Below are 20,109 nucleotides of genomic sequence, written 5' to 3' on the forward strand. Positions count from 1 at the left end.
TGCTGAATGTCCATTTCTATTACTGATTGCGGTGTTCAGAGTGTACAAAAACATTACTAAAACAGCCCATAAACTTTTACTCTTGCCAAGTTGATCTCACACATTGCCCTAATTTCAGCTGCCAGCTCATATTATGATCTAACAGTTTGCTCTCAGCAAAAGGAAAATACACAAATATGAAAATTATTTTCCAGGATGACGAAGTGTTTTTCTAGGACACTACAATTTATCTGAATTTTTATGACTTTTCTATGACTGGAAAGCTGGTTTTAAAGAATCCTGGTTTTCCAGGATGCATGGGAACTCTGTATAATGCAAGAAGTTGGGAGTAGACTGCTTCAGAAAGGCTGTTATAAATAATGAAACCTTTCTCACACCCACTACAAATTTTCGCGCTGTGGCCCCGATAATATTAGCGCCACTGGTGCTGTCTCCGACCTCCCCCGGGTTTCCATCTGCCTGTTTGAGCCGCAGAGCTAATTATAACCAGCTGCTGACACAAATGCTTGAGTAATTAGGTGAAAGGTATTAATAGCGGGTTTCTACGTGCGCGGATTTATTACTTAACGTTAGTGTCATTAGAAAACCAGCTAAACTTCTCAGCTGACAGTCAAAGATCGTCTATATCTGTGAAAGTCACTCGTGTAAAACAATCTCAGACTGTTTTTCAAGGTAGTAACAATACAATAATTTAAGCTCCTCTAAAAAGTGAAGATGGTTATTAATCATTAAGATGTGATTAAAATGACCGAAGTAATGTCAAACCAATGTCAAACCATCACATTTTCACATTGTAATGGACATGGATTGGTTATATTTTTAAATGAAAAAATGTATCATTCTCCATCTGTGTGATATAACACTTTGGAAGTGAGTTAATTGCTTTTGTCACGTAAATTTTAGCTTCTGGTTTTATCCGTAATACTTGTCTGTGTCAATTGCTCCAGATAATTAACCCCAAAACTACTGACCAACTTTTCCCGTCCCATTTCTGGTCCTGTACTCGAAAATAGCTGCAGGGTGAAACGTCTTTGTTTTCCTACTCTGCCACAGGCTTGAACGGAGCGCGGCGGTTGCCCCGCCAACACAACTCTGGGGGCGTGGTCGTTGTTCACACCCATTGGTAGACACTGACGAGCATACCAGAGTCCAACAATGCTGATTGGCTGAAGCAGCTTGACGCTTCCTAACACCTGGGCGATGATTGGCTGGAGTGATCCAGATGCCTAAGAGCGCCAGAAAAGGAGCTTGAGCGGGTGATGTTGAAGTCTCCTCGGTACAGTACATGGTGTCCGCTGCCAGGGTAGCCGTTTCTGAAACGTGTAGGTACAGGCTGATTGCCCGCTTATTTCAGAGAGTGAAATTAGTTGCTATGTTGGTCTAAAAAAAAACCTTAGCGCTGACCAGTCTGTCATATCGGACAGAGTTATACTGCTGTATTCATTCATTCATTCATTGAACAGCAGAGAAAGGTAAGGAATGTTGCTTTCCCTCCAGTGGTTTGTCGCTTGCCGTGTAGCTTAACAGCAAGTTATGATGTTTGTGTCATTTGAGCTAGTCATGTTAGCCCGGTAGCTAATTAAAGCCAAATTAGCCATAGTGGAGATAAATGAGTCGCCTCAGTATATTTGTTGTTTCTCATGGGCTCAGCCATACTTACGTTTTTATGCTAATTTGGACTAGTTTTAGTGAATTTGCCTTTTACTAAGTGAATAACGCTAACGCTGTTACATCCTATATCAACGTTATTAATTATCGTCATAAAGCAATACACTCACCCATGAACTTGCTAAATCAGCTGCAGTTGAACAGGTTACTTCATGTTAGCGATGAATCCAACTGTTAAATAGGGAGATTGGTAGCTAGGTTCCAGCTGTTAGCTTGCTGAGGGCTAGTTAACGTTAGGTGATGTTCTTTGCGCCAATTTCAGCTGCTCACTCGTCGGGGTTTTCTGTAAATTATTGGCTGAAACGTCCTTAGCTTAACTATCACCCCGCTAAGATATTGGTCAGGTAATTTATTTATGATTTTATAGATACAGCTTTACGTTTTGGACTGCAGCTTTTCCAGATGGAAGTTGAATGTCTGTCACTGAAAGACCTCACAAGTCCAAGGAAAAGTTTCATGGTGGGGCCAGTGGAGGATGGGGGCCAAAGTGAACAAAAGGTAAGGGGGACTACAGCTTGATCTAAGGTGTGGTAAGCAGTAACGTTATAACTGTTAGCAGGATAGACATGAGACAACAGAAGGAGAGCTGCAGAATCAGATTAACAGGTTTGCATATACTTTGTATTATAATGGTGCTTTGCAATGTCACATTTTTCTCCACACAAACCAGTTCTAAGCCTTAAGCCTCTGAAATATGCCCAGTATGTACACAAGTGAAACCTTAACTAAGCATTTGTAACACTGCAGAATCAGGCAAAGACCCTCTAATACAATCACAAAACTGTCTCCAACACAGGAAAACATCTGTACAGAAAGGAGAAGATCCACACCACTGAAATCTGCTGAGTCCATCATCCCTGCTTTGCTGATAAACAGAAATGGCGTCACCGCTGACTTGACCCACATCACCCCCATCAAACACACAGCTCTGGCTGAGCCCTGGACACCCACAGCCAATCTGAAGATGTTGATCAGCGCGGCGAGTCCAGACATTAGAGACAGAGAGATGAAAAAAATGCTGTTTAGACCCATAGAGAATGAGAAGGATAAGACCCCAAGTCCAGATACTGTGGTGGAGAATATGGAGGTGGAAGATTCTTGCCAGGTATGTGAAATGCAAAATTTTAGCTCCTGACAAAAAGGCTAAGACTGAAACTATATTATCAAAAACATGGTTACAAAGATTACTAAAGGAATCCAGAAATCTCAAGTCCACAGAATAACACTTTACTCATATCAACAGCTGATAGGGAGTTTTCTAAAGCACAAGTGGAATTCAGGTGCTGAGCTGGGATGTGTTACTTTAGCTTAGGGCTGTGCAATTAATCAAATTTTCAATTTTGATTTCGGGGCTCAACGATCACAAAAATGGTGTAATCGAGAAAAAATGATTATTCCGTTTTTTAAAGTTATTTTAGCCTTCATTCGCGCATCCGCACTTTCTCTTTTGCCCTTCCCCCTTGCGTATGTCGTATCTGATCGCATTTAAAAATCAGCGCGAGGGAAGATGGCAGAAAAAGAGCAGCCACAGAAGTCTTTGGTCAACAAAAAAGGTAAAAGAAATTCTGTTGTCTGGGAACATTTTGCATTCGAAGAAGCGGACATGGATCAAAAACATAGTATATGCAAGATTTGCTACGCGGTTGTGTCGGCACCGGCTGGTAACACCACAAATCTTTTCAACCATTTAAAATTCAAACACAGACCGACATATGACCAACTAATAAACAAACAGAAAGAAGGACAAACATCCTCCGCAACACAGTCGTCAATTAAAGACTCACTGAAGTGGTGGAAGGAATCTCGGAGAATCTATCCACGGCTTTCCAACCTGGCAAGGAAATATCTTTGTATTCCAGCCACTAGTTCTTCATCAGAGCGAGTCTTTAGCACTGGCGGAAATATTGTCTCCTGCTTGCGTTCATCACTGAAACCAGATCATGTGAATAGGCTGGTGTTTCTGGCTAAAAACCTTTAAGGTTTAGATCTGTAACCCTATCAGCATTTTGGCCATGTTGAAACATGTTTACTTAGACTAAAGTTGAAGTTAAACTTATTTTCCGTTAGTTCTAAGCCATGGTGTGCCAGCCTTAAAATATTATTGGACTGAGTTACTGGCTGGAATTTTATTGTTAATTATGTTTAAAATGTAGAATGTTGTAAAATGTTTAGAATTTTTCAGTTTGAGGCACATACATGAGCAAACTTATTTTGTTCTAATTTATTTATTATTTTATTTATTACTTGTTTTTTAAAAAAGTTGTGGAAGTGCACTACATTGTTGGTCTTGTTTGCCTTTATCTGTTTTATCTGTTTATACATACAGCCCTACTTTAGCTGATGAAAATTGTTCTAAATTGGCAGTAAAATAATCAGAGGTAATGCCTATTTCTGTATGTGTCCATTTATCCAGTTTGAAGCTGTTGATGAAGAGGATGATGTAGAGAAAAAGCCAAGCCGGAAGCAGAAGAGTCTGGGTCTACTGTGCCAAAAGTTCCTGGCCCTCTACCCTGATTACCCAGATCCACAAAGTCCCATCTGGATCTCATTGGATGAGGTGGCAACCAGTCTGGGTAAGAGCCAGTACATTTGACAAGGGAGATACATCTATGACTTGACTAGTCCCAGCTTGTGACTGTGCTGTTATTGAAAACAGTACATTTTTTATTTTGTTGGATTTAGGTGCAGTTGATATCTGTGTTGTGCTTGTTACTTAAAAAATGTAATATATTACTCATTACTCTTTTAAAAGTTAATATTATTACTTTACTTATTACTCCCTGTCAAAAGTAACTCACTACTCGTTATATTACTTTTCCTTTAAACCCCACAGACTGGTAATGGGGGGGGGGGTTTACCTGGGGGTCCGCTGCCCGTGACCAGTATTTTTCTAAGGATCTGTTGCAATGGACAACATTTCATCCCCCCACCTATCCAGCCACAAGCTTCTTTAGTTCTTTGTTGCTTGTTGTAGCCTGCTGTTGATGATTAAAATCCAGTTTTGGTTGTTTAGCCATTGAAGGGCTACAGCCATCCTCCGTAGCCGCAGAGGGCTCATCTATGTTGGAGTGTATCTCCATAAGCTTCACATTGCTTTGCTGTCTTAATAAGTGTTTCAAGAGGTTTGAGGTCATATTTTTCACAGTGGAAAGAGTCTTATCACTGCCTGCACACAACTTACATTTTACAGTAATGTCCTTATCACCTTTCATCCCAATAAAATCACTGAATGCAGGCACTTCCATCTTCTAAGCTAGCTTATTGCTTATGGTGCTGCTAAATGACATGTAGTGATGTGTGCACATGCGACAACTACGGATATTCACTGTCGGATTTCAGATCAATATTTGCTAGGGTGACAACAAAAGTAATGTTGTAACAAGTTGTTTTTGGAGGGAGTACCTGTAATATTATTACTGAAATTTTATTTACAACTTTTTACAGCAGTACTATTACAGTTACGGCCCAACACTGGTTGATAAGTAGACCTCCTTTTTCATTCAAACATGATATAACTGTACTTAATGGAGAGGTGCTGTGCAGCAATTTGAACTTTGGTTCATTTTAATCAAAACTCTGACCCTTTGCTTAGTTTTTGTTTAGATATAAGCCCATATTATTTTGAAAATGGTGGGTTCATTTCTCTTCTCTCGCACTTGCATCGTCAGGAGTGGAGCGGCGACGTATCTACGACATCGTTAATGTGCTGGAGTCTCTCATGATTGTGGGCAGGATAGCCAAAAACAGCTACACCTGGTATGGTCGCCAGCGGCTGGGCCCCACTCTGGAAGAGCTGCAACAAAGGGGATGGCAGCAGGGCTACCACCTCCAGATGGAGGTGGCCACCGAGACCAGAATCACCAGACCAGGGCGTGAGGATGACGTGGGCTGTGGTAATTAACTTAGAATAAAGGCTGTGATGATAAAAGATTCTGAAACCTTTAGACAAAAGATTCTGCAAGGCCCTTTTGTCTCATTTTCGTCTAGCGCTGTCACAGCCTTAAATGCTGGTTGCTTTAATGGTGGCGATAAAGGACCTGAAGGTTTATTGTTGCACATACAGGATAAGAGCAGCAGTTAAATGCCTTATATGCTAAAATTTAGGTGTGGGTTTCATCTCAGAAGCATCTGCCAGCAAATGAACACTACAGCCTTAACTCCCTACGATTAATGAATACAAGTCTGGGTTCGATAGCGGTTCTGCGTCCCCATACATACAGGTGCACACACAGCTTTTCATTAAGAGGATGTGTGTTGACTTGGCAATGTGGCTGGATAATAATAGCACTCATGACAAAGAGGTAGCCTGGTGACAAACAGATAAATGGTATTGTCGTTGGTTGAATGTGATGACTATAAAATAGTATTTGTAACTGTTGTAAAGGCCACTAAAAAACACCTACAATGGAAAAGGTGTTATTACAGCATCTTTCTAATTTGCAATAAATAAAAGTCCTAATGTCAGGCCAATTCACACAACAGTTAGAGCTGTGAGAAATCAGATAGTGGTGTTTTATATTTATAGTCGTGACACTGTCATCACTGCCACTACTGTGTTGCTTTGCTTGTGAAAGCGGAAAATCAGGACTTCTATGTGTTAACACCAGTAGTGTTTGCATTTCATAGATAAAATGTGTTTAGTATCCCAAGTATGTGAATGCTAAAATCATCTTTAAGATGTAATCATGTAGAAATATTAATGTTTTGGGGTGGGGGTGGGGTGGTTGTTACAATATGCGTTAGCTACGTTAGCAATTTCGTTACTGACGAAATTTTCGTCAATTCTGCCATCTCTATCGTTACCACTGACAAGAATTGCTCCCCCACAAAGTTATAGACCACTTCATATATTCTTTGTGGAGGATAAAGTTATCAGTGGCTGTAGCTACTGCCCTGAGTCAGTGATTAGCTTGGTGATGCTGCCAATCACACAGACATTCATCCAAAAGCTGGTTGTTGGTTGACAGGTTATTCCTGTTGCCAAGTCACCTCTCTGTTATTTTTCAGTGACTATAACTCATCATTGTTTTTAACTTTCATTCTGATATGTCACCTTTTGACATTCATTCAGCTTAGATGCTCCACAAAAACACATATGCAATGCGTTTAAGCCTTTCTATGGTAGTGAAAGCCCTGGAATGAAAGAATGACAGATATTTGAATTTGGAAGTTCATTATAAATGGAAGCAATCATGGTATCTCTTATTGATGTTAGTGTTTCACAAATAATAATTCTATTGCTTGCTGCTGTAATGATTCAGATTTCTATAGTGGATTAAGGTTTGTCTTTTAAATGAAGTAACAAGTTCTCTGACTGCTAAGGTTTGACTGAAAGCTCTATTACTAGTTTGATACACTGTATGTACCTATGATGTTTGCAGCCGGCGTCAACAGGAGAGACAAATCTCTGCGCATCATGAGCCAGAAGTTTGTCATGTTGTTCCTGGTCTCCAAAACCCAGACTGTTACTCTGGATGTAGCAGCAAAGATCCTCATCGAGGAGAGTCACGACTCATCGAGCCACAGCAAGTACAAAAGTAAGAAATCCAGCACAGGTGTTGTGTGTGCATTCAAGGCATGACTTTTCATGGTAACATTAGCTGTCCAGAAGTTCAAATGCTGACATAAATAAGATGCCAAGTTTCACTTCAAGATGAGACTTGCATCACCCACATGGTAACAAAATCTGTTTCCTTTGTTTTATCAAAATTAAACACTGTCCCTGTGTTTCTAGCTAAGGTGCGACGACTGTACGATATCGCCAATATTCTGACTAGCCTTGGCCTCATAAAGAAGGTGCGTGAGGAGAGAGGCAGGAAGCCAGCTTTTAAGTGGCTCGGTCCAGTCAAATTCAACAACTCTGGAAATGCTGGTAAGAATTAACAGACAAGACTTAAACATGTTTTGTTATGAATCTACTAAAAGGTCACAACAAAAAGGAGGGAGATGCACTACTAGAGTAAAAACGTTTAAATTCTATTTTTTAAATTAATTATAAAAAGGCAAACATGAGGTGTGGAAGTCAGTATCAGTAATGCAAGAGATGAATGAATGTATTAATATATGTAAGGTGCATATTGTACCTGCACTTTCAGTCACTTATCATTTGTCCAGTCAGACCAATTATAAATGCATTTGTCATTACTGCTCTCATACCACCTCAGACCATAACTATCTCACTGTCATTATCATCTATAGCGAATACGGTGAATGTGGTGCCTGTCACGCCGCCTGAGGCCTCGCAGTCAATGGCAGGCCAGGACCTCAGAAAATCCAAGCTGGCACGTCACGCTTCCTTCAACATCACACCAACCTCTGTAGTCGTCAAACGGCAGATCAGCTCTGCCCCCAGCAGCCCACAAAGAGAACTAATGGGTAAGAGAGACAGAATTTACTTGAGTCAACAATGGAACATTTTTATATTGTCTTCCCTGTTTGATTAAATCACAATTCTTCACATCAGGTCTGCAGAACCAGCCTGTGGATTATTCCAGAAAGCCTACAAACAACAGCGCAGTGTGTCGACTGCAGTTTGGAAACAGGACTGAGTGAGTTTATGCTAACACACATACACACACAGAGATACACACTCTCTTGGTTTAGCTTTAGGCTACATATAACAGGAGTGGACTGCTGTGGATATGAATAGTTATTGTCTCCTGTGAATGTGTTGGCTTCCTCAGATACAGCACAAAGTAATTAGTTATTATTATAGGTGGTCTGATTGTGGCCAAACCCCATCTGCCCCAAGGCTGTGTCTGTTTTAAGTGTTTTTGGTGGAGTGAGATAATAGGACATGGAATTGTGTGTTGAAAAGGGATATTTTACATGTGAAGTGGAGGAAAAATCCAGTGAGGGCAGTAGTAGCCCACGGGACAACAGTTGGAGGCTTATAGGTAGGATATAGCTAGTTAGAAGTCTGCACATCAGCAAGAGAAATCAGAAGAATCAGTCCCAGGGGGGTTAGGAACCATTTTAAAAGCTTTACTTGTGTTTCAGTTGTTGGAAACAGGGACTTTTGCTGGTTGGTCATATACACAGCTCACTCCATTTTGCATACGGTTTCATTCACACAATAAGGAAGTACTGGGTGCTACTGGTATCACTTCCTAGACAAGTGTCAGATATGTCCTGCCATGCTGATTGTCATTAAGACATTAGAGCACAGGCAAACAGAGAACTTAATTTGCCAATTCTTTCATCACAGTTACACACTAAGGCAGAAAGACATACCAATCAAATTGCCTACTTTGCAAAGAGATTTTCTGGAGTTTTCTGTTGCTCTTTTCTCCTCTGTCTCCTTTAAGTCCAATCATTACATCCATTTAATGTTGCACCACAGTAAATACAGAGACCATGTGACTCTGTTCTGGTTTCCTCAAGTGCAAAATAGTGTCGTTTTGGTAAAGTCAAATATGAGGAAGTAGTATGCATCTTGATTCAGTGTGTGGGGTTAAATAAAATCCACTATTGTCCAATGTCTGTCCTTTCCTGTCAGGTCCAAGCTGGGAATTAAAACTTTCTTAATTCTTTTCAGTGACCAAACTGCCACCCACAGCAGCCCACTGCCTCTGTCCTCCACCCAGCCCACCATTCTTTCACCTCCCCTCCACCCCGAGCACCTCTTCACCTCTTCCTCCTCTCCCCCCTGCTTGGCCTACCTGCCCAGCCTGTCCCAGCCCTCGGTGGTCATGCTGTACAGGACGCCAGACAAGCCTGACCCAATGCCTGATGGTCAGAGATCACATGGGTTGGCATCTGAGGAGGGGAAGAAAAGAGGGAGAGAAGAAAGGGAAGAGGAGACAGCAGTGAAAAAGAAGAGAACATCTGGGTTAGACGAATGTGACAAGGTGAGGTGGGGGGGCATGTGCCCATATATTTACAACTTTTATAGACAATAAATCTGATAACAGATATAATTCACCACCACTAAAACCATTTCGGTTCAGTGCAGTGATACGATTGCATGATGTTGTGCTGTTAGTAATTCAGGATACAAGACCATAAAATTAACAATATGAACTACCACTTATGAGGAAAAGTCATCAGTGACTCATATTAGTGATGTATAGAATATTTTATAATTGAAAAACCCTAGGAATTAATCCGGATGTATGATTGTAGTAATTAGAAAAGTCTCATTTATCATAATAAGATGGGCTTTTACAGAGGTAGATTAAGAGAGTAGACTTTAAGAGTTTTACATCAGGAAAATTACTTGGCAGAAGTGAAGTCCAGTGTTATTAGATGGGGGTGAGTTTTAATCAGTGTATGGATTCAAGTTGCTGACCCATAAACTGCAATCCATTGTGATATAAAATGTTGTCTGAAAAAAGCCAAACGTCTGAGTCACGTGGACACATCAATAAAATGATTGGTTTCTCTATTTTAAGTTTTCATCGTCCAGTCCAGGTGAATTTTTTCCTCATGTTTTTCCTTCCAGATGAGAGCTGAACCTCACAGGGAAGCCAGGGAGCACTCGCAGACGGGTACCATTCAGACTTCTCTGAATCACCCAGCAGGCCTCCCCCGAGCGTTCAGTGAGAGTTTAGGTGGCAGCAGAAGCAGCGAGCCTGCCCAGCTGTCACACTACCTCTATGTACCCAACAGTGCAGGTATATTTGGCTTTCTGAGAGCCCCAGTGGGGTAGCCCCTAGAAAAACGTCCCTAGAACTGTTTGGTCCAAAAGCTTCTAGTATTACAAAAAAAAACCTGTAGTGATGGGTTCCTATGGTCATAAAACCCAGCAAGGAACATTATTTAGAAATTATTAAAGTCCCCGTGGCGTGCTGATTTTGCTCGTTTCCAGCTATTTAATGTTTAATCTTGGGTACCTCTAGTCTAGATTGGCTTGGCAGCCCTAATAACTCCACATAGTTGCTAATTATTTCAGAATGATGAAACCAGAGAGCCTCTTCTTAAAAATGAGAGGATAGTTCGTGAATGCGCACAACCCCTGTCGCCGCTGTTGTCACAAATGGACAGCACAACAAACCTCAACGGCATTAATTCATTTGAATTCCTCCTCCATAGATAGTTAAATAACAGTATAGGTACCACGGAAAAGAGATGTGTAACACTCTAAACAAAGCGGGTAATTAAGAAACCATATATTTTAACTGACATAGTAGCTTCTCCAGCCTTACAACAGTTCTAACGTTACAGAAACAAGGCAATAACAGGCATGCACTACAGGCCTTACCTGACAGTTCTTGGACCTTTTTATTTTTCCAGGGGTAGATTTATGCCCTGGAACCAAATCTAGGCCCCACTTCCTCCACTGGAAGTACATGTAGAGGGACTAAGTTCCACAAAAGGTTGCTGTTCCCCAGGGGAAAGTTCCTTTGGTGGAAATGGGGCTGTAGTTGCCCTTGGGAAAATTCTTGAAAATGTAACACTACTAAATTCAGTTTTATTTTTGGAGTAATTTGAACATTGTCACTAGATAAGCCACTTGTGTTTCAATGACCCATAGGGTTATGTGACCAGGGCAAATTGTACATTTTAGGTAAAAGTGTTTGAAGCCATTTCTGCATTCTGTAGGTCCTTAAAAAGTAAAAAACAATAATCTCAAATTTCAGCCTTAAATGGTATTTAAAACATCTTATTACCAATTAAAACTTTGAACAGAATTTGAGACCTAAGATCCAACATCTATAATTCTGTCACCTGTAATTACCTTTCTGAACCACAATTCACTATTTGATAAAAATGTAGGAATTTCAATCTGTTTATTTTATAATTAATTTGTCATTGCATGTTTGTGACAGCCTGTGAAGTCAGTCAGAGCGCTGCACAATCTGTGCACTGCTGTCACTCACTACAAGTGGAGGATCAGTGGAAATAGTACGACTCACCTGTTTAAGTTACATTTAGACTAAACGTTAGACATAATTAAGGGTGTGGCTGCTTTGAGTCCCACCATAGGTGGCTGGCTGTCTAGAGGGCTCCACTCACACTCCACCTTTACCTATTTTTGGATTAGACCTAGCAGGCAGAGTGTAATGCTACCAGTATGGCTACGGCCAGACTTGAGCCTCAAAACCATCCTTCAGAAAACCAGTGGGTGACATCATGATAGGTTTGTCTATCTTTTATATAGTCAGTGATGTTAACATAGGCTGGTAGATGCTTCTTTAAGCCATGAATGTAAAAATATATTTCAGTTTGTTACAGAGTGTGTAAAAACTTTGTTCAAACTTCTTTGGGGGGATTAGCACCCTGGAAATAGGCTTTAAATTGCCTTCAAAGTGGTCTCGAGACAGTCTTAAAAAGCTTTAGATTTAACTTGAGAAAACATACAGAAACCCTGTAAGAGCATTTAAGTCACTGTGTCTTGGTATTTTTAGTAAGCAGAGCAAAAATTCCTCCGTTTTTAAAGTTTCAACCCTGGGAGTGCAAGAAATGTGCCATTCTTTCTTCTACCCAGTCAGTTTTCTTAGTCTGTGATGGAGTTACAAATACAGTGTGCTTTGTTTTAATGGTCACGGGCCAAACATTGCAGCACCACATCAGAATCTGCTTTGATGTGGCATGTCTTCAGCTGGGATTTTGTTTGAGTGCTTAACATGATGATATAATCAATATACTTGATTTCTGTTTCAGTAGAGCTCAGGTGAATTCTATTTCTTCACAAGTTTTAATCACTATAAGTGTGTTCTGTCATCTCCAGGTCTGAACAGCCTTGGCTTACTCCTCTCTGCTGGCCAGCCACCAGCCAGTCTAGCAGTTCCTCCCAGCAGCGTTCCCACCCTACTGCCCTATGTCCTGGTGCCCTCAGCTGCCCTCTCCCACTACCCCCTGATGGCCGGCAGCTTACAACAGCAAGGCTCCGACACTCCCACCAATCTCAGCTTCAGTGTGCCTGCTGTGATGTCACCTGTCCACTTTACGATGGGTGCAGCACCTTATAGCCTGACCGCAGCATCAGAGATCAGCTGGTCGCCAGCTTCATCGCCATCCACGCCAGAGCAGAGCAGGATGTATGGGTCAGAGGCAGGCATACCACATTCACCCTCAGGACCACGCCAGACTGTCAGTATCAACATACCAGAACCACTGGTAAGAATATCAAATCACTGATCGGTGCTTCTGTTAACTTCCTTCTTTTTCGCTTGCAAAATGCCACAACACCGCCTGATATGAGAGCAGGTGCAGCATCTGTTTTCTCATCAAGAAACTTACTCTGTGTCTCAGTGGCTGAAGTTGATTAGTCTCCAGGTCATTAAATAGGAATTCATGTTTCTCTCTACATAGCTCTCTGGCATTGATCTTCTCAGACAGAGTCATTGTTAGGGGGCCAGCATAATGCAGCATTATAAACAATAGGACAAGTCAGTGACCGTGTTCTAATGAGGCATAAATCATGGGGCTCCACTCACTCCCACCCACTATCACATTTAAATGGGAGGAGTGATGCATATACAATGCATGGAAATAACACAGTTCTAACAAAATAGATCCAGTCAAGATATTCACTGTGATTACTCCTCAAGCAAATTAAATCTCTGTAAGTTGAACTGATATTAATAGGAGTCCACATTTTAGTATCCTGACAAACAGTAACATGATGCAGTGTGAATGTTTCTGTGAATCTCCGGACTTACCTCATTTTCTCCTTCCACAGACTCCACATACCCCAAAGGATTCCACAGCGTCTGCTTCTAAGGCTTTCTTCCAGACCCCGGGCACGCTGGGAAGTGTAGTCAGCTCTGCCCCAGCTGCACGAAAAAGAGGCTCTGCACAAAGAAGACTGGATGTTGGCCACCCGCCCACCAGTTAGATGCTGTATCTGAGGAGAGGCAACAAGTGGCAAAGATGCTCTTTTAACACTCAGGTGTTGGTCTTAAAAGTGAAAAGTATGGTTTTAAACTATTGGTGCTTTTTTTTTTTCTTTTTAGTTTATTAATTAATAAATTAATAGTTTCCTTCCTAAATTAAAGAATATAAATTTTAGCATGAGACTTTTCTGAAGTTTAAAACTTACTTTTTTGGAAAGCATAGATTTTAGAGTATCATATTTTGTTAATGACTGTAAACCTATTTGCCAAGAGATCTAAGTTTGAAATGAAACCCCCCAGTTACTGGTTATTCATACAGTTCATATGTGCCTCATGGTTCGATTATGGGACACTACATTTCAGAGTAAACAAGTGAAGTGATGTAACAGTGCCCTTCTGTGGTGTAAGTCGGCCACTGCTGTGTTTTGCATTTCAGCCTTAATTTTCCCTCCCAGATGTGATCAAACTACCTATTCCCCCATCACTTGTGTATTATACCCTCATTGCTATTTATATTTTAGCTAATATATGTTGATTACATGAACTGTAATGGAACATTAACCTTTTTTTAGCACTAAGCATCTGACGAATGTATATCTAATTCTGAAGTGATTGTCTTTAGTTGGCCCCTTCAGGTTTCCTTAGATTATCAAAGTATAATAGAAAATGTATGAGCTGCTGAGTAGTGGTTTACATTGACAGCAGCAGATAGTCCTCTCTTGGCTCATTTCAGATATTACTGTGAGGAGAAAAGTCACTAAAGCCTTAAATGTTTACAAACAGCCAGGTATCTCAAGGAACAGTTCTGTGACTTCTGCACATCTGATGCATTAATTTGCTCTTCAGGAAGACAAATACAACGTGTGCTCTGTGTGTTTTCATAGAGAATTTGCAATGATAATACTTTATGGTTAAATGCTAAACCCTTTAGCTTTGTTACCGACAAATAAAGGACAATGTGATATGGGACAATGCTCTCAGGTACTTGAATGACTTTGGGGATTCTGGAGTGATATCGGAGTACTGTAAAGGTTTTATCCTTTATTGATCCAGGGAAAGTAGACTTAGCAACACCATTCCACCTTCATACAGTCCAACACATTTGGGAGGTTCCCAGTGGGACTGCAGTCTGTTACCTGGTGCAGTTAAGGGTTAAGTGCCTTGCTCAAAGGCACAGAGAAGAAAGATATTTTTTTATCACCAGATTGTCTCAGGGTGTCCAGGAATTTGTATTGACAGTTCTCTGGTAATGAACCCACTAACTTGCCTTAAGACAACCCAGCTACAATATTAGTGCTTTGCATAGGAGTCATTCAGAAGAGCTTAGCTATGTCATGCCAAAGGGTGCACGGATAATTCACCAGTGCATGTGTAGTCAATGTAAAGTTAATGCAGTTATATCAGTAATTATTTTTGTACATTGCATTCATAGTGTCAATATTTTCACATGCAGAATGTTACATTTTACTGTATTGTTTGTAAAATAATGATAATTGCACTGCTAGTTTTAGTAGTTGTGTCTAACTTTTACAGAACTTTGAGCCGTTGCTTCACTAGCTCTGCTCTCTGTAGTTATGGGCCAAACTGGGTCTATTCTGTATGACTTTTACAAACTTTAATTAAAACGTATGATGCTGAACAGCTTTGTGATGTGTGCATTTTTATTTGAGGAATGTATGACAGTGTTTCAGGGGTCACTTCACCAAATATGTTCCAATTTAATCCTAATTTATCAAAAAGATAGGGGTGGACTGTTGGTCTGTGTGTTTTATTAGTGGGGTTTGTTGCAATTCAGTCTTAAACTGCACTGGGAAAAACTGACAGATTTACAGATGGCTCAGTTTACCTATGGTATTTAAAGCTGCCATCAATAATTCTGAGTTGAAATCAGTGTGGCCCAGCAGATGGAAGAAAGCCATGCTCATTTGATCAGACGGCACAGTTCATCTGGAACAATTCCTGATGCTGCAGACTGCTTCGTGCACTGTTATACACTCAAAACACCCAAACGTATGGTGGAACTGATGACTGGGGGTAGCCAGAGCATGTGTGTTGATACAAACAATGACTCACTGCTCAAATGTCAGTATGAAATAGAAAGGTATTTAAAATACAAACTGCACGTGCACGAAACAGCTGGTCTGTTTCTTATTTAAAGTGAATGAAGTTCTGTTGATGAATAACACACACCAAGTGTAATCTCAGGGTCAGATCAAGCTGATGGAGTCACACTTAAAAACACACACACCATCTGTTGGAGGACATCAATATCTAATCAAAGCTTTTATATCAGCACTAAAAGTGAACCGAGGGAGCTGCCAATGGATCTGCTCGGCCCCTGTGAGACAGTTATGACACTAAACCTCAGCAGATGGGACAGTTAACTTTATATAGACAGTTCAGCTAAGTATCTGTTGGACAAAACCCACTACATTGAAAACACTCCTGAGAAATAAACAGAACAATTAGCTTTCAAATATGTACACCACTACTGCTGGCATGCCTACCACCCTATTATTATTAGTACTGATACTACTACAGAGCGCTAACATACTGGTATTCTGCTACTATACTATACTATTATCTACAGTATTATTTCTACTATAACGATGGTTACTGCTGCAAGACCAACCATGCTAAACACTACTACTGTTCTTTGTATTGTCAGTTGATGTTTCCTGACAGAAGAACAAGTGATTTAGAATTGGATTTTTATTTATTCATATATTTTTGCCATGCCCCAGTCTTGGACAAGGGCAGATTTGTTTCATGATTTAGAAGATACTTTATTTATTTTACAGATAAGAGATCATGTCAGAATGTAAACAAAGTAGTCTCTAGAACTCACATCAAATGACTTTAAATATATTGGTCAATTTAAGTCACATGTCTCCCCAGTGCAGTAAATGATAACACAAGACCATCTAAGAAACATCCTAAGGGGTTTCACATTCATCAAGCTCACAGTGTTTGACTTTTGAAAACAGCCTAACATCGTGGAAATGTTATGTGATGACTTTATTGATGAGGAGTACCATGTGCTTCAGAATCAGAAGACAACCAAATTTTATTTTACGCATATTGAGGCTAATTTTTATAATAAGAATAAAGTAAGATTTTTAAGTTAAAGGGCATGGGAAAGGTCAAATATCTATTAAAAGGTTTATAAATAATCAGCTTTGTTTGTCATGTATAATTCTTAACATTTTATTTTTGGTGCAAATGCTTTGTTTGTTTCCTTTCATTTATTTGTAACTCTTCTTTGAGATTTCCTTATTTCAAGCCTTTGTGTTCATATACAGTAAGGGCCAAAAGACTGGCAGCTCTATCTGCTTCAGCCTGTTATTAGTTTCTGAGTTCCTGCTCCCACAAATGTATTTATTTATTCATAGCTGTTAGGCCAACCTGGGTGTTTTGTCAGATGTGCAAAACTTTTCCTCAAAACAAAAAGAGAAGATCTTATTGAAATATCAATTTTTCAGATCACTGAAGGATTTTTAACTCAGCTCAGACACATTGATAAGTTCTCTGGCATTAGCTTCTTCATTTCAGGTCCTACGATAGCATCTCAAAAGGGTTCAATTCAAACAACATGGGGTTCAGAGTCTTGTCGAAGGACACGTTTCAATGTGGAGACCAGGAAGTGAACTGCCAACCTTCCAGCTAAGAGACAACCACTCCACCTCCTGAGCCACAGCCACCTGAGAAAGGAGAGCCAGAGCAAAGTGCCCCATCACAACCCTCAGTCTGGCAGGATAAGAAGGTGAAGAGTGGAAAAGTGAGTGATGAGTCAGTCAGCTGGGGATAAGTGGAGTAAGGGGTGGAAAAAAATTATAGTTCATCAATAGGTAGCATTCTTAGACTTTTATAAAAGAAAAAAATAAACAAAAAACTTGCAATAATTTGGATTAAAAAAATTACTTTACTTCATGACTTTTCATCCACCTTCCACCAGCAGTGCAAATATTTCAATTCTCAACAACAAAATGTGATACAGACATTTATGTTTTCCAGCATATCCTGAAAACAATGAAGCCCCAACTTTTTCTAGCATCATTGTGAGGCTGATATTTTTGATACAGTGTTGTCCACAATCATTAGATGGATTGCCATAACCTAAAGTTTTGTACAGTCATTTCTGCTCCTGGCATGAATTCTAATAATTATGTTATGTCTTAGTCTTTTGTATAGCCTTCTCATTAGATCAAAATTTCAATTTGTCCAACACTCTGGTTTATGACAACACATTCCCATCATCCTCAGCGATCACTTTAGTATTAAGGGCTAATTATCAATGATAGCATGTTTACATTTTAATCTAAAATGGGTAACATGGTCAAAACTATACCTGCTAAACATCTGCTTAACATAAATGTTGTGAGCATGTTAGTAGTTACATTAGATTTCAGGATTTCTCCATTTGCAGATAACAGTGTTCACTGTGATTCAGCACAATCCCAGTGCCTTAGAAATGACTTTGTAACTCTTTTACAGACCAATGCTCAACTTTTATTTTATTTTAGAATTCTTTTTGAGAAGGGAATCATTTGACTGTAGGGACTTTGTGTGGCAGCTATATTCGGTGAGGTTTACATTGAGCAGGACTGGAATCAATCTGTTCAGCAGAATATAATTAACTGTTAGGGTGCACTTGAACACAGAGTGAGCCAGCAGATAAAAAGCGGACCCAGGTGGCTGGCTTCGGTGCAAGCAGTGAGGTTTATTTACAGTGAAGGTAGTGACATATATACAGGAGGAGTAATGAGGTAGATGACCGGGTGTCGATCAGCAGCAGCAGAAAAACAGTCAGTGGTATGGTGGATGATGATGTACCGGGCTGCGGACGCAGAGGTCACTCCTGGGCTGGTCGAGGTGGAGGTGATGATGGCTGTAGACAGAAGAGCAGGGATAAACTGGGTAAGGGAGACTGTGCATCGACCTGGGAGGCGGTGGCTGGTGGTGTAGATTAAATCCAGGGGGGTCCAGAGGAGAGGTCCGAAGAGGAAGAAGACACTAGAGACGGCAGGGCAGGATAACGACTAGGGTGCTAACAAGGACTAGAGAGAACAAAGACAATCTTAGCATAAACTTGATAAAACAACATGACAACCACTGGCCTGAAGACAGAGAAAGAACTGGCAGGGGAGTGACTGGTGAACAGTGTATAAGTATGGAGGAGACTAATGAGGTGCAGCTGGTGAGTAATCAGGGAAGCAGGGCAGGTGTGTTGAATAGTGTAATCAGTGCAAGGGCTAGGCTAGTGTGAGGAAGAAGAAGAGAGGAAGGTGGAGCTGGGCAAACCTGACATTAACAATCAAAGCAGCTTAACTGATTGATGGCAGGACTAGAAGGGCAGATACTTTTACATGAAAGTTTGTTCCATAAGTAAATTATATAATGCTTTAAAATTGTGTGATGTGTTAACATGGATCATATTTGCCTGTTATTACATTATGTTTCTTGATCCCATACTAGTCATTGTGTCAAATATGCACTAATAGAAGATAAATGCTTTTCACTGCAGTGTCTAGTATCTGCACATAAATTGATCACTCAATAAATTATGTCTTCATTTATGGCCAAAATGACTATGCCATGTAGATATATTTCAGCTATTGTGACCATGATATGATCTTCATTAACCATAATTACCATCATCTGTTTCGATTAGAATAATGCTGAACCTAGCACAGTGGTCAGTTTAGTGATGTTGACATTATTAAGTCATAAAGCTTATTTAATATCCTTCTATCAAGCACTACACTGTTATGGTCACATTAAAACAATTAGCATAATTAGAAAATAACAAAGATGAGGTTTGCTGGTGACAGCGCAGGGTACAAATTGTTTTTTTTTTAAAATCCAGTCACTGTAGATTATATTCTAGCAGTGGGACACAAATGAAAACTGATTTTCTGCATTTCTCTACATTAAAAGCTTTCACTGGGTATAATTTGAGCCTACCATACTCAAAAGGAGTTACTTTTACAGTTTCATTTAATTACAGTATATGTAATTAATCATGTTAGTCTGTGCCCAGGGCAGCCATGTAGTTTCACTGTGGTGAGACTTGTAGTAATGTCATGAAAACAGTTTCAGAAACTAATAGTCACAAGTTTCATTACCAGCAGTCTATGTAATGTGTTTAAAGTATGCTGAGGTCTATATATTTAACTAGTTTGCATTATCATATTTTTATTCATTTAGGTCACTGATGTTAGCCATACTGTTTGTTATGAAGACGTGGTCTATGGTGGCTTTGAAGAGTGCTGAACTGATGATCACTGTGACAATGGAATAGAATAAAGCAGCATTTCTGCTCACAGTGCAAACCTGAACGATCAGTTACTGCATTCTGTGTCCGGCAGGTGGCAGCAAAACTCAGTATTTTGTTTGGACAGTGATACAGCAGTGGTATTATACGAATTTACATTGTTTCTAGTTTAATATAATTCGCCATAAACAGACCTAATCACAGAAACCATCACAAAACATGTCTGTACATATATTTTATGGCAATGCGAGTGTAGCCTATTTGAAATGTTTTGAGAAAAAAGCAATTTCCCCCTGGGGTCACAAAAATACCAAGTAAAGAGCCATGTCATTGTGTAGCCTAACAGTGGACCAACATCTTTTCTTAGCTGATTTGAATTTTTAGCCT

The 20,109-nt window shown here is 40.1% G+C and overlaps 1 protein-coding gene across 4 annotated transcripts; it reads left to right on the forward strand.

Moving 5' to 3' along the window:
- Positions 1 to 938: 938 nt before the first annotated feature.
- e2f7 (E2F transcription factor 7) lies at positions 939 to 15,082 on the forward strand. Of its 4 annotated transcripts, none has more exons than XM_020601481.1 (13): positions 939 to 1,472; positions 2,062 to 2,166; positions 2,465 to 2,773; positions 4,082 to 4,241; positions 5,337 to 5,561; positions 7,050 to 7,205; positions 7,403 to 7,540; positions 7,867 to 8,043; positions 8,132 to 8,216; positions 9,206 to 9,518; positions 10,112 to 10,283; positions 12,341 to 12,729; positions 13,295 to 15,082. In XM_020601481.1, the coding sequence occupies exons 2-13, from the start codon at positions 2,071 to 2,073 to the stop codon at positions 13,448 to 13,450; spliced, it is 2,376 nt and encodes a 791-aa protein (XP_020457137.1). In that variant the 5' UTR covers positions 939 to 1,472; positions 2,062 to 2,070; the 3' UTR covers positions 13,451 to 15,082. The 4 variants fall into 4 exon arrangements, with proteins under 4 accessions (XP_020457137.1, XP_020457135.1, XP_020457139.1 ...); XM_020601479.1 differs by having other exon boundaries at positions 939 to 1,322; positions 2,036 to 2,166; XM_020601483.1 differs by having other exon boundaries at positions 939 to 1,322.
- The last annotated feature ends 5,027 nt before the right edge of the window (positions 15,083 to 20,109 follow it).

The sequence above is a fragment of the Monopterus albus genome, unplaced genomic scaffold (genome assembly GCF_001952655.1).
Source record: "Monopterus albus unplaced genomic scaffold, M_albus_1.0 scaffold51.1, whole genome shotgun sequence".
Lineage (NCBI taxonomy): Eukaryota > Metazoa > Chordata > Actinopteri > Synbranchiformes > Synbranchidae > Monopterus > Monopterus albus.

What these genes read in the sequence shown, in the direction of transcription:
- e2f7 (XM_020601479.1), top strand. Translation starts at nt 1,286, where the DNA reads ATGGTGTCCGCTGCCAGGGTAGCCGTTTCTGAAACGT. An exon ending in GGTTAGACGAATGTGACAAG is followed by an intron (nt 9,519 to 10,111) that starts GTGAGGTGGGGG and finishes TTTTCCTTCCAG; the next exon opens with ATGAGAGCTGAACCTCACAG. An exon ending in CTATGTACCCAACAGTGCAG is followed by an intron (nt 10,284 to 12,340) that starts GTATATTTGGCT and finishes TGTCATCTCCAG; the next exon opens with GTCTGAACAGCCTTGGCTTA.